The sequence below is a fragment of the Amblyomma maculatum genome, chromosome 3, assembly GCF_055883805.1.
Source record: "Amblyomma maculatum isolate TAMU_Amacu chromosome 3, ASM5588380v1, whole genome shotgun sequence".
NCBI lineage: Eukaryota > Metazoa > Arthropoda > Arachnida > Ixodida > Ixodidae > Amblyomma > Amblyomma maculatum.
This window is the reverse complement of record NC_139346.1, coordinates 15,642,360-15,657,271: the sequence shown is the minus strand read 5'-3', so window position 1 is coordinate 15,657,271 and position 14,912 is coordinate 15,642,360. Positions and strand designations below refer to the sequence as shown.

General features: G+C 45.1%; 1 protein-coding gene across 1 annotated transcript in view; it reads right to left on the bottom strand.

Annotated features, from left to right (window-relative positions):
* LOC146194269 (polyamine-transporting ATPase 13A3-like) overlaps positions 1-14,912 on the bottom strand; it is an 813,351-nt gene that overhangs the window by 637,505 nt on the left and 160,934 nt on the right. The window contains exon 10 of the mRNA XM_084596520.1: positions 582-654. Coding sequence (XP_084452646.1) covers positions 582-654 — 73 coding nt within the window. The remainder of the gene's footprint in view (positions 1-581; positions 655-14,912) is intronic.

Sequence of the window (14,912 nt, the reverse complement as noted above, 5' to 3'; positions counted from 1 at the left end):
ATTACTACAAGTCATAGCTAAGCATTTTTAATCATTTCCAATCAATTTGTTATATCAGTTCGTTCAAGTCGCAATTTGACATATTAGCCATTACAAGTCATCTTTAGTCATTATTGATGTCTGTCGATGTATTCATCGATGTCTGTTTATAACTGTTACTCATTACCTATTACCATCAATCGCTTTTATTCTTAATCTCCCTCCTCACACGTCTGCTACTTGCGAGTGACACATCAGCGCACAGGTGCGACGCACAGCTGGAAAGGCAAAAGCCTAGAAAGGCTATCGCCTTAAAATAAATGCGGCGAACGATACTTAATAACTCTATACTGAAATCTTTGTTAAAGTTAAACAGGCATTTCTGAATGAGATATTAAAAAATATGGGCTTTTGATCCTGATGATAGCAGCCCCTTGGCAAGGCAGTGAAAAAATAGAATCCAATCCCTCTTACCCTTCCTCACACAGAAAACAGATCATTTAGAAAATCAACCTACTAACTCGTTAGACGAGCCTAACAAAGTGTTTATTCGTATTTATTGGAGCCGTACGCAAGCAATTGATATCAGTACAGGCACCTACCATTGCTGGCACGTACAACCAGAACTGTTGCTTCATTCGTGCGGGCTACAAGGCTGTCCAGGTGTTTTCTTTGCTGGAAACGAAACGCAAAACGGGCGTTTAAGGGCTGCACCTTATCCTATTCGCAAGCATTGCCAGCTTTCACTGGGCTGCTTTCTGAAAAAAGTAAACACAAACGTTACAGGCGGAAAAACTTTGCTAGTGAATAGGAAGTGCCGTTTTTTTAAAGAAATTTGCCGTTGTGTTTCTATCCTCCTGTGTGCGCATCTGGGGGGCGTAGTGCACACGGGAATAACTTTGAAGATGCTGATTCGGGCAAGTCAATTGTTCAGTGATTGAGAAAAAATAGGGGGGACACATAAGCCCCGCATTCGAAGATGTTGCTTTTCACGTCTTCACTATTTTTGTTTGCTTTTAGCCGGGCGATGAGGTCAGCGGTAAGCTTGGAAGCCACTTATTGAAACTTGACCCGTCACAGTGCAGCGCAACGTGCTATTTGCGTTCGATGCAACGCTGAGGAGAGCACTTTTAAAGGAATGACGGAATAGCGCTTCACACACACGGGGAAAGTTGTTTCAATTTTTTATCATTTAAAATCCTTTACACACCAGTACACCAATGCTAAAATCACAAATTCTAGCATCAACAGACATTGGCCGTCCATTGTGAGCCTTTTTTCACTACCTTTATATCTGTCTCTGTTCTATTGCTTTACTTTTTCAATTGTTTAAACAATTACACACTTTAAATTTTCTTAATCAGTATTATCAGAAAGTTAGGTGGGCGGATGAGGTTAAGAAGTTCGCAGGGGTCAAGTGGATGCAGCTAGCACAGAACCGGGTTAAGTGGAGAAATATGGGAGAGGCCTTCGCCCTGCAGTGGGTACAGTCAGGCTGATGATGATGAATATCAAGCATCGGATTTCCATTGTGATCATTTTGACACCTTTGGTTCTCCCTTTGCAATTTGTTTTTAATGGCTTTAAATGAAAACTGTATCAAATACAAGCTTGTTTTCCTAAAATAAAAAGAAATACAAGGTTTTTTTAATTAACGTCATCAAGAAGTAACCTTTCATTTTGAGGATTTAAAATCTTATAATCTCTCCTTTATTCGTCATTTATTAAATTATCTAAACTATTAATGCGTAAATTAGGCACTAATTATCTAAATTGGCATCATCTGTCATTAGTTGTTCATTATGAGCATTTGACACCTTTGGTCACCTTTACGCAACTTTTCATATTTCTTATTCATAAATTAACTACTTTGATTTAATCATTTCGTCATTGTCTTCCAGAAAACAAATAATCACCAATCACTAGAACCATAAACTACCTTGCTAGTATTTTTTTACGTGCGCCCCCGATTTCTTCGCACACACGGTGTCGACACTACAATGCCAACAGCGTTTTGGCCAAACAAGCTGTATAAGGTATTATGTAAAATCGTATCATGGCAATTTGCTGTTCAAGTGATTGATGATTGACTGATTTCTGATAGGCTATGGCGAGTTAATTATATAACTGTTTCAAATTTGCTCGTTGATGAATATAAAGTAATGAAAAATGGCAAAAGAAGCTTTAAAGTTGTCCACCTGCTTTTGTTAAGAAAATGTAAAGTATGATCCATTAACTAATGAATTGAACTAATTGAAAAGCTGAAAAAAGGGTGCTCGACAGTTTCAAAATTTTAGAATAAAAAAACAAATTTCTGGATTATGTTAACTAAGAAAATTCAGAGGATGAAGTGATCATTTGAATAATTGAAATAATGAAAATAATAATAAGAAGAAAAATAGTTACAGACGGATCAAAAGCTCAGAATTAAAAGCCAATGCCTGATGATGGTAAATAAAATTACTGTGTAATCGTTACACTAATGAATTTATATAATTTAATGATTACAAACTGGACAAAGCTGAATCATAGACGTCGATATGCTTAGAACGAAAAGGCCATGCTTAACGATGCTAATAACATTTTCTAAAGCAACTGGAACAAAAAATAAAATCAAAATTGTGTAATCTCAATTAATCGAAATGATTAAAAATAGATCATCTGGAAAAAGCAGGGTAAAATGCTCAGAATGGAAAGTCAATGTTTGCTGATGCCAACTATAGAGATATAAAAATTTCTAATGTACCATTTTTCAATAATTTCCATTAATACATCAATTACATACTGAATTTTATAATTACCATTCTTACACATTTCAGTCCCCCTTTTTCCGATTTTCATTTTATGCAAAAATATCAAATATCTAATAATTCAATTAACGCACAACAGTTCTTAATTTACAGAAACAACAAAAACAACAATACTAATATTAATGACAAATATTTTAATAATAATAATAATAATATGATGATGATGCTGATGATTGGTTCAGAAGAAATGAAAGGCGCAGTGTCGGTCACACTTGTTTCTGTGGGCATCTGAAACGCGCCGTAAAGCAGGAAGGTGGCAGTGAACGAGTAAAGAGAGAAAAAGGAGCCCTAGTGGAGGAGCTATTTTCGACCACCTGGGGGTCTCTAGCGTACAATGACATCGCACAGCACACACGGGCCTCTTCGTTTCGCCTCCATCGAAACGCAGCAGCCGGCGGTCGGGATGGAATCCGGAAACTCCGGCACAGCAGTCGGACGGGCCATAATCAAGAATCGCCTTTTTAGGTTTAGTTTGGTTTTGCCTGCGGGGTTTAACGTCCGAAAGCGACTCAGGCTGTGAGAAACGCCGTAGTGAATGGCTCCGTAAATTTCGACCACCGCGGTTCTTTAACGTACTCTGACGTCGTACAGAATACTGGCGCCTAGCTTTTCGCCTCCATTATACAGTCTTAATTTTCCTAATTAGCATAAACTATTGGCTGTTAATTCTGAGCAATTTGACGGTTTCGAAGCAACCGTCTCTATTTTTTTCATATTTTTCACTTCTTTAATTTCTCAGTAATCAATTAGCTACGATTTCATTACCTCGTTAACACCCACTACACGTCAATTAATCACAAATCACATAAAATGCAAATTACCATGATACATTTTTTACGCAGCTTTTGGTTATTTCCAACTCGTGGGGCCGATAGCCACAACTGCTAACTGCTACGTGGACGCTTTTTTGGCCGTACGAGCTCTGTAAGCTATCGCTTCAAACGTTTCTGCAGATTAAAAGCGGAAAGCGGGAGTATTATAAATCCCCATGGTCACCTGAACCGCGCAGTAAGCGAAGGCACGAAAGGGGGTTTAAAAGAAGAGGGAGAGAAGAGTTGCCGTAGTGGGGGCTCGAAATAATTTCCACCACCTAATAATCTTCAACACGCACTAATATCGCACAGCACACGGACGCATTTGCGTGTGGCGCCGCACGTGATGTTCTTTTTCATTTTATATACGCATTCCAGGACTATCCCGAGTAATTCTCGTGGGCCCACCTTTCTGCTGGAACTAATGCTTAATTGGCATCTAAAAATGGCGCACATAAAAAACGAAACCGCAGAGAGAATAGGACGAACAAGAGCATACTCAACTGATGCGTGGTCCAAGAAACACCTGTCACTTGGAAAGCATGCGCCAGGAAATTCAGCAGTGGAACAAAATAAAACAAAATCAAACTATGGCGTAGCTGTACTATAAACATAGGAAAAAAATCAAGAGGAAACCTAAACCCATCGGGTGACTGACGCAACCGATCTGCACAGGTTAATCGCGAAAATTGCATGAAAGCGTTACAAAGTCAGCTATAAAATGCAGAGGAACCTGCGTTCTTTTCCAGCTAAAATTGATGAAAAAAATCGATCACCACAAGTCTTAACCTGCGGTGATTATCTTCGAGGCCTCAAGTATCTCTTTATCTACTTTTTGGCTTCCGCACCCGATCATACTTTTCGCACTGAGGTTGGGCACACATCCGCCCTCGCAGTGATTGTGTTGTTTGCAGTGCAGGGGAAGGTTCGAGTCATCACCTGTCCTTAGCGACGTAGCGTGTTCGGGCAACCTTTCGTTCACGCATTTACCTTTCAGGCTACATAAATCTTGCCGCAGCTTTATGGGAATACGAAACTCGACACCTGTCGCACAAGGAATGAACCTATTCTGGTGGTTGACCCCACAGGAAGTTTTGTTCGTTTGCCTTTCGTCAACCGGAGTGCATAGCCTGGAAAGCTTATGCGGAGCGGGAAACGCGAGACGCAGACCAGCCTTATGGGCTACCTTCTTAAGATTGTGAGACATCCAGTGCATCAGGGTACCAGTTCGAGGGCGTGTTTGAAAGGATTCAGCCTTTGAGTGCACATAGAACTAATCTGTTTCTTCTTTCGGTTGCCCTTTAGTAATGACTCATACAGGGCACTAATAACTTTCAAAAAGAAACCAGAGTCCTTCAATCTAATAACTTCCAGAGAAAAGCTTTCGTCAACTTTTTGTGCACACGACTAAGAAAAAGCCAACCAGAGGCACAAAGACGCCAAGCTCTCAGAAAAGCAGCGCCAAACAGACGCGGAAAAGAACGAGACAAGGACGGGCACTGAACTTTCAACAGTTTTTATTTTGAATACAAACCGGTTGAATAATTGAATCAACAGGTACTAAACCTTTAATAAACGAATTAAAACCCATATTATCTTGTGGAACTGACGAGATAAATATTAAATTTTTGCAAAACATTGGCATAATCTTGGTATTTTACCTCATGAATGAAAATGTGCTAAAGCAATCCCCATCCAAAAGTCAGGTCCAGCAAACGATCCCCTCAATTACCAGCCTATTTCCCTAATATCCGTACCTTGCAAAATTGTGGAGCACATTATATACACACATCTTGTTAACTTTCTTGAAAATAATTTTTTTATTCAAGTGCACAGCATAAATTCCGTAAACTATTCCGATGTCCGATGTCCGAATTTCGATCTCCTATTAATCCAGAATGACGTTAATAATATTAGCGAATGGGGCAGTAAATGGTGCATGCAATTAAACATTAACAAATGCAAACCAATCAGAGTAACTCGAACTTATGTAACAAGTCCTATGTATATGCCTAATAACGTCCCATTAGAATCTGTAAAGTCATACCATTACCTTGGTGTAATCGTTACTAGTGGTCTAACCTGGAAATCGCATGTCAACTCCATCATCGCTAAAGCCAATCGTACTCTCGAATACATTCACCGTAATTGCTCCCTTGCACCGTCATCATTAAAATTAATAATGTATACAACATACATTCGTCCACAACTCGAATACTCCTCATTTGTTTGTGACCCCGGTCAAGTCAAGCAACACTCATACACTCCGTTGAGGCAGTGCAGAATCGCTCCATCCCGGTTCATCTTAAATAACTATCCAAGGAAAGCCACAGTTACTAATATGAAAGCATACTTACATCTGCCGCTGTTATCGACTCGAAGAAAACTGTCCCGCCTCTCACTTTTTCATAAAATATACTACCATAACTCAACATTGCACTCCTTATGGGTTCAACCTCCATCTTACATTTCATTTCGCCGTAACCAAAGACAAACGGTAAACATTCCGCACTCTAACACAGTTGCCTATTCTAACTCGTTTCTTGCCCGCAGCTGGGATGATTGGAATAACCTGTATGCATCTGTATATCTAAAGAAGAAAAATTTTATTCCGTGCTACAAACTTTCTTTCTTGCCTAATATTAAAACCTATTGTATGGTTATTTGCTTATCTTCATTGTATACTGTTTTACCTATTATATTTTTATATTTTGTTTTTTTTTCACACCTATGCCGTCTTCCTAAATTACCCATATACCTCGTTGTTCTTATTTATGTGCTTTGTTTTTCAGATATGTGTACGCTCATTGCTTTAACCTTCTGTTTTATATATATATATATAAATAAATATATATGGAATAAAATTGATAATAGGGAAAGTTGTGCGACATCCTGTTTGAATATATATAAATATATATATATTGTAGCCGAAGAAGAGGGAGTGTGAACGTTCGGTGAAGAAAGAAGACGCTGATGCGGGCAATTCTTTTGGTGTTGTGGGTATCGCCGCCGTCGCGCTGGTTCCTGTTGCAGCCCTGCTGACCTGCGGTCGACATCATCGTCCCGTCCTTAGGCTAGGACGTGGCATTTGGTGGAGTCACCGGGTGCGAATCCCATGCAGCGTAGCTCTACACGTAATTTGAGCCCGGTCTTTAGTCTAGGCCACCAAATTTTCTTGCAATCTGCTACAGCACCTGAAAGCCGCTTCAGTCGACGTCAATAAGGCCAAGCTTAAGAATTCGGACTCTTGCCCGAGGGGAAGACCACCAGGGCTCACGTCACCATGGCCTTCCAACCACAGCAAACCGACAGTGCGGCTGCTGCACGGATAATCTACGTGCCGGTGACCCCAAGGACTGTCACCCCATTGCGTGGCGGTGGCCTGGACGATTTTGAAGATTGGGTTCAACATTACGAGCGGGTTGCTCGCCAGAACGGGTGGACCCCCGATCAGTGCCTTTAGAATATCTACTTTTCTCTGGAGGCAACGGCACGGTACTGGTTCGAGAATCACGAGGCCTCGTTGACCTCTTGGAAGGTCTGCAAGAACAAATTGGTGCGCACGTTTGCAAACCAGCACCGGCGACAGCACGCCGAAGATCTCCTCCAAGCTCAAATTCAGGGCCCTGCCGAAAGTGTGAGGAGGTTTGTAGAGGACGTGCTGCGCCTAATTTCTCGCGCGGACCCACAGGCTACGGAGGAAAAAAAGTGCGCGCCTTGATGTGGGGCGCCCGAAACGAGATCTTTGGCGGACTTATACGCGACCCGCCGATTACAGTAGCGAGTTTTGTGGCCGAGGCGACTAACATTGAGCGCGCACTGGCCACACGAACAAACCATTATCAGCGACTGGGAACCTACCCCAACGTCTCGAGCCTTGCCTCGTCTGGACCTAGTGGTGCTGGCCTCAAAATCATTCGCGAAGTGGTGCGCGAAGAGCTCAGGAGGTTTTTCCCAGCTCCTGAGCAGCCTTCTCGAGTATGCATCGCTACAGCCGTTCGTGAGGGAGAGTGACAGGCACTCAAACCGCAAGCCATCTCTACTGGGCCAGTGGTTGCTGCTGCCGAACAACAGCCGGCTGAATGTTATGCTGCCGTTCTCCGTCGGCCTCCACCGTACGTCACCAGTACCAACGGCTTACGGATTCTGGGCCTCGACGTCGGGAAATCTTGGCAAAGCAGGACACATACTCGGAGCGGCGGAGACCACGAAAAGCCGACATCTGGAAAACTGCGGATAGTCGACCGTTGTGTTTCCACTGTGGTGAACCGGACTACATGTACTGCCGCTGCCCATACCGAGATCTCGGCCTGCGATGATTCAGCCGGAGCGACCGACTACCTCGTTACGGCGAACAACGCCGAGATATACAGGAGTATCTTCGACGCATCTCATCCCCGATGCGAACCGATGACCATGATTATCTTCGACCCTCTTCATCGCCGATGCAAACCGATGACCGCGTATCTCGCTCGCATTCGCCACGCCGCCCTCCCACGCCTACTCACAGGTATCGCCCGTGAGAACTTGTCTCCTTTTCCGCGTCGGGAAAACTGAGTGCGGCGACGCCTGGAGGTGGCGTTGCCGCATACGGCCGAAAGAAAGAGCCTCCACGTACGTTTGACATCACGAACAACGGCACACGCGGCAACGAATATGGTTTGGCGGCCGCTAGTAATGTAGGCGTAATTATCGATGGTCACGCGGTCACTGCACTCGTTGACACTGGCGCTGATTACTCGGTATTCAGCGGAAAGTTATGTCGCCGACTTCGCAAGGTGACCACGCAGTGGGATGGGCCTCCGATGTAAACCGCAGGAGGTCAGCTCGTCGTTCCAGTTAGAAAATGCACCGCCCGCATCGAAATTTACGGCGAGACATGTCCCGCCAAATTTGTGATTTTAGAGAATTGCTCCAAGGATGTTATTCTTGGAATGTACTTTCTTCTTACAATAAATTATTGTCGATGGCGCGGCCCACCCGATTCGCAACCGCCGTACCGAGTTTCTAAAGGTAAGAGAAGCAATACAGGACCAAGTGCGGGAAATGCTACATGACGATGTCATCGAGCCTTCAAACAGTCCGTGGGCCGCACCTGTTGTGCTGGTAAAGAAAAAATATGGGACGGTTCGGTTCTGTGTGGACTACAGGCGACTCAACAAGGTGACAAAGAAGGATGTGTATCCACTGCCCCGAATCGACCACACACTCGATCGGCTCCGTCACGACAGCTATTTTTCTTCTACTGATTTGAAAAGTGGATACTGGCAGATCGAAGTGGATGAGCGAGACCGTGAGAAGACCGCGTTTATAACACCGGATGGCCTTTATGAGTTCAAGGTGATACCGTTTGGCTTATATACAGCGCCCGCGACATTTCAACGTGTCATGGACAGTGTGCTCACCGGACTGAAGTGGCAGACGTGTCTAGTTAATCGGGATGATGTTATCTTTTCAAGCACCTTCGCTGACCATCTTGTGCGCCTCGAAGCGGTTCTTTGTGCTATACAGAACGCCGGACTCACACTGGCCTTCGAAATGCCGGTGCGCATATGGTGAGCTGAAGTTTCTTGGGCATATAGTCAGCCACAGAGGCGTGAAAGCAGATCCCGAGAAAACAGCGACTGTGGCGTCCTTCCCGCCACCGTAACACAAGAAAACTTTCAGAATATTCCTTGGTCTCTGCGCTTACTTCAGACGTTTTGTTCGCAACAATACCCAGATATCGCAGCGACGCTAATCCACCTTACGAAAGACAGCGTCGACTTTGTGTGGAATGAAGAGCAAGAGTTAGCATTTAGGCAACTGAAGCAAGCCCTTTTGCACATCACTTATATTAGGCCACTTCTATCAAAAGCCCGACACTGAACTCCACACGGACGCCAGCAACAAAGGACTATGGGCAGTGCTTGTACAATTCCAGGATGGTGCTGAGCGCGTTATTGCGTACGTAAGCCGAACTCTTTCCAAGGTGGAAGGCAATTACTCAACAACAGAAAAAGAGTGCCCGCCGTCATCTGGGCCATAACCAAGTTTCGGCCTTATTTTCACGGCCGCCCGTTTCGTGTGGTCACCGACCACCGTTCGCTCTGCTGGCTGGCCAATCTTAAGCATCCCGCAGGCCGGCTTGCAAGGTGGAGCCTTCGGCTACAGGAGTACGAAGTCACGATCGTGCATAAATCCGGAAGAAAACATTATGATGCGGACTGCCTATCTCGGGCACCCGTGGGGACATCGCAGGTGACGCAGTTGATGAGGAAGACAGCTTTCTTGTGGCCTTGAATCCTGACGATATGGCAGATCGGCAAATTGCAGCCATAACCTGCCCAACAACCTTCCTAGATAAAGTTACATCCCACCTGTCATCATGAAATAAATGTTTTGCTTTCTCATGTTAACCCCCCCCCCTTATGTAAAACCCCCAACAAAGGGGGTCTTTAAGGAAAATAAAATGAAATGAAAATGAAATGAGATGATCCACAGCTTCGTCAACTGATGGCGCATCTCGCAGGAGACGAAGATGCGGTACCTCGGGATTTCCTGTGTATTCTCCCTGCATTTAAGATCCGGAATGGTGTCTTGTACAAAAAGAATTTCGACAGCAGCCAGAGATCGTGGCTTCTTGTTGTACCGGAAGAGCTGCGCAGTGAGGTCACTGAAGCGCTCCACGACGATCCTACCGCTGGTCATCTAGGATACATAAGGACGCTTTCGCGTATTCGAGAAAAATATTATTGCCGAAACTCGCAAAGTACGTGCGTCAATATAAAATAACCTGTCACGAGTGACAAAGGCGAAAAACCCCGCCTACGCGACCGGCGGGTCGTCTCCAGTCAGTCGAGCCACCGCGGGCTCCGTTTCATACGATTAGAATGAATTTTTTGGGCCCATTTCCGACATCGCAATCAAGCAACAAGTACATTATCATAGCGACGGACTAACTAACGCGCTACGCGGAGTCCCGCGCACTGCCGTCGGGAACGGCTACTGAGACAGCCAAATTTTTCATGGAGAGCATTGTCCTGTGGCATGGTGCTGTGGCATGGCACTGCTGATTACTGACCGTGGCGCCGCATTTGTGGCGCAACTCACTCAGCAGATCGTGCGCCTAAGCTACACCAGCCACCGCCGAACCACCACAGCTTATCATTCGCAAACTAATGCACTGACGGAGAGGCTCAACAGAACTATAACCGATATGATCGCCATGTACGTGGACGTCGACCATCGGAACTGGGACGAGGTACTGCCCTATGTCCCGTTCGCTTATAATACCGCGGTCTAGGAGACCACCCGTATGTCCCCCTTCCAGCTGGTGCATGGAAGGCAAGTCACCACCATGCTTGACGCTATGCTGCCTCACGCACCACCCGACGACGTAGCTGATGATACCCAGCTAGTATGTGAACGCGTGGAGGAGGTTCGACAACTGGCCTGACTCCACATACGACAGCGACAGCGTACCGATGCTCGTCACTACAACCTCCGGAGACGTGACGTCAATTTCCGCCCAGGAGACAAGGTGTGGGTGTGGACACCGATTCGCCGTCGAGGGCTTTCAGAAAAACTCATGAAGCGGTATTTCGGTCCGTACACAGTTGTTCGTCGAGTCGGTTTAACTTAATTATGACACGCTGCCCTGTGTGGCGCAACCGTCGTCACGCCGTTCGTTGCGTCCTGACATTGTGCACGTTGTGCCGCTTAAGCCGTATTACCAGTGATCCCCGAGAACCCTTCCTTCTACTAGCAGATGTGTGTGCTTCTGCGCGGTGATTAATTCATTTTGTGTTTAGCATCGGGACGATGCCTCTTTTCAGAGGGAGGCAGTGTAGCCAAAGAAGAGGAAGTGTGAACGTTCGGTGAAGGAAGAAGACGCTGATGCGGGCGATTCTTTCAGTGTTCTGGGTATCCCCCTTTCAGCTGGGGCAAGGAGGCAAGTCACCACCATGCACATCGTTGCCATAAGTTATTTGGACAACAACAACAACAACATCCCCGCCGTCGCGCTGGTTCCTGCTGCCGCCCTGCTGACCTGCAGTCGATATCATCGTCCCGTCCTTAGGCTAGGACGTGACACTATATCCTGTATGCGCCCCTCCCCTCTGTAACGTACATCTGTACCCTGAGGTTATTTTAAATAAATAAATATACATTCTGTACAGCCGATGGCTATCGTCCACGCATGCGTAAATAGTTTTGATCTTTTTGGGAAAGGATGATAGAGGCAGTGCTGAGACAATCCCCTCCCAGACTACATATCTGTTCTGACGCTGCGATTTTTCTTGTGATGTCTTATTTACTCTTCCTACTTACCGATTTGTTATTAAGTGCAGGTGAACATTCTTGGCACCTAAGACAATGTCTTGTGAATAAACCTTCAAAATCTTTCCCTCGCGCGCATTTTTGACGTTACTGGTAACATCTCTCGTAACATCTCGTTAACGCATCTCCCAGTTATCCCAACGTAATATAATAAACAATATGAGCAAGAACACGGGAACGCAAAAACATATAATTTAAATGTGCCACTCAGAACCATAGTATCTGAAACTCGAACTTGGCCACAATCTGTAGTAAGTTTTTTTACAGCGCCATTTTAAACTTTTACCTTTGAATGACCCTTTTACTGTTAACAGCTTTAACCAGGTTTTAATTTTTTTTTTTAGATTTAGCTCTGACAAAGGCTAGCAGGCATTCCCCATTGACATCAAAGATCTCTTACTGTTTGCCTCGCAAGCTCATCCTTGAGTGCGTTGAACATTCCATTGACAAATGTGGCTCTTTTCAAAACACCCCGGGGGTCACAGTTCGAGGTTTTTTAGAACATTTAAAACTTTATCTTAGATAAACCTACATCCAGTTTGAAAAAACACCCTTCCGGCAAAAGCAAGTTATACGTATCGGGTCCTGCATAGCCACGGTTCTCAGTCACATTGTACTGGCTCATTTCTATCGCCATCTTATCGCCTCCCTCATGGAAAGCCACGTTACCAAGGTTTTCCTTACGTAGATGATTTTTAGTTGCTTTAGACTGTGAGTCGCAGGTGATTCAGTGTGTTAGCGGTAACCTACCGGTTGCGTTAGAAATGGTAATTAACCCTCTTGATCTCACCCATGAACTCCCAGTCAATGGCCAAAATACGTTTCTAAATGTTCGGTTCCCCTTTAAAGATGATGCTTTCTGCTGGTGCTATGAACCGCGCTCCAAAAAACCACTTCTGCCGTTGAATTCCGCCCACTCAAAGCTCGTTAAACGAGCTATTTCCATGTCGTGCCTTAAAAACTCCTCTCGGCAAAACGTGCCCGCATCTTATAGCAGCAACGTTTGACCGTCAAGCCCAAAGACTGCTGAGCCCTGGGTGCTCTTGGCGCCTCCTGGCTGCAGTCGCTGAAGGCCGCTTGAAAAAGATGCGCAGTAAGGCACAAACGTGGGATTCCTGCCCACAGCATAGGCAGAAGGTTGCAGTGATACCTTATACACTCACTGTAGCACAATCAGAAAAAGGTAGCCCACCGTTACTACGTGAAATTCGTGTTCTCTGCTCCTGACCAGCTGTCCAAGCTTTGTAGGATAACTGATGCGGAGGGAACCCAGAGGCGGGGCTGTTTCAAAATACGCAGGTGGCTTTTGCTGAATGCGCAAAAGATGTATTTTGCCAATTTCCTTAAGGTTTGGTAGAACGTACTTTGGACAAATTGGGAGATGTTGCGGGAGCATGGCAGGAACGTCAAAAGTGCGCACGAGGGAAACGATTTTCAAGGTTTCCTCGAAAGTAATTGTCTCACCTGTTAGGATTGCTCACCTGCACTTGATAGCACCTCGGTAACTAAAAAGAGCAAAAAACGAACCACAAGAGAAAGCCACAATCTGAACAGATATGTAGTCTGGGAGAGGGTTGTGTCAGTACCGCCTCTATTACCCTTTTTCAAAAAGAGCTGAACTATTTGCGCATGCCTGAACAATAGGCATCGACTGTACAAAATGTATATAACAGCGTGTTCTTCTAAAACAACTGTTGTAAGTTCAGCGCCCGTCCTTGTCGTTTCGTTCTTGTCCGCGTCTTTTTTACGCTACTTTTCTGAGAACTATGTACCAACACGCCCAATTTACCCCATTAACGCCAAGCTCAATTTTACTAACTTCGAATGGGAGGATGTGAATGGTAGAATTGCCTTCTTTCACCTCGATATATAGGCCCCGAGGACGTAATCCAGCCCACTAATTCACATCCGCAGGTCAAGAAACTGAATATGACCACTTTCCTGAAGTTCAGCAGTGAGAACTCGGAGTATTAGGGCAACCCACGAACAACCCCATTAGCGTATCTGCGATAGATCCCAGTGCATGCCCATAAAGGGCATTAAGATAGGGTCCTGTGTGGCTCCAGTACTTGCCGAAATTTTCTTGCCCAATTTTATAGGAGGCTGGAGCAGAGACTAAGCTTTGCAGATGTGGGGTGGTGAATATTTACAATAATGTAGTGACTTTATTGCTTTCCTGAATGTGCCTGATGGAGATGATGACCTGGTATCTGTCACAAATGTGGTGGCGGGGTTCGCGTGTTACTCAGTGGAACCTCCTGAAAGTGGGCGCATTCAGAGTTTTGACCTGCGGGTGCGCCTTAATGCGATGGGCCCTGTCTTTTCGGCTTACACGCCGAGGTCGAAGAAGGCCATTCTACCTTTCACATCCTCCCATTTCATGTTGATAAAAAGGAGCTTGGCGTCTTCGTTTCTCCGGTCAGGTTTGTCTAATCCGTGTGAACACAAGGTTGATGAACGTTTTTCCATTCAAATTAGTAAATTGAAGGAGTCGGTTTTTCCATTGGAACTAATTATAGTTAGTGCCATCTCTGAGTCAATACTTAAGGGCTACTGAAAGAAGAAGAAAGCGATTTGTGACCTGTGTACTCAAGTGCTGCATCCTTCCAAACAGGCCTTCGAGGTGGTACCCTACATGCACAGGGTGTCTCACAATTTTAAGAAAGTAGCCCAGAAGGCTGGCGTTTGTCTCGTGTTTTCCTCTCCTCATAAGCTTTCCAAGCTATGCAGGCTTGTACGAAGGGCACACGAATAAACCTTCCTATGGGGTCAACCACCAGAATAGGATCGTTTCTTGTGCGACAGGTGTCGTGTATCGCATCCCCCTTATTGCGTCTGGATTTACGTGGACCAGACAGGAAAGTGCGTGAATGAAATGTTGTTCGACTGCACTACGTCTTTAAGGGCAGGTTATGGTTCGACCCTTCTCCTGCACTGTAAAAAATGCAAGGAATGCGACGACGGGTGTGTGCCCAATCTGAGTGCGACA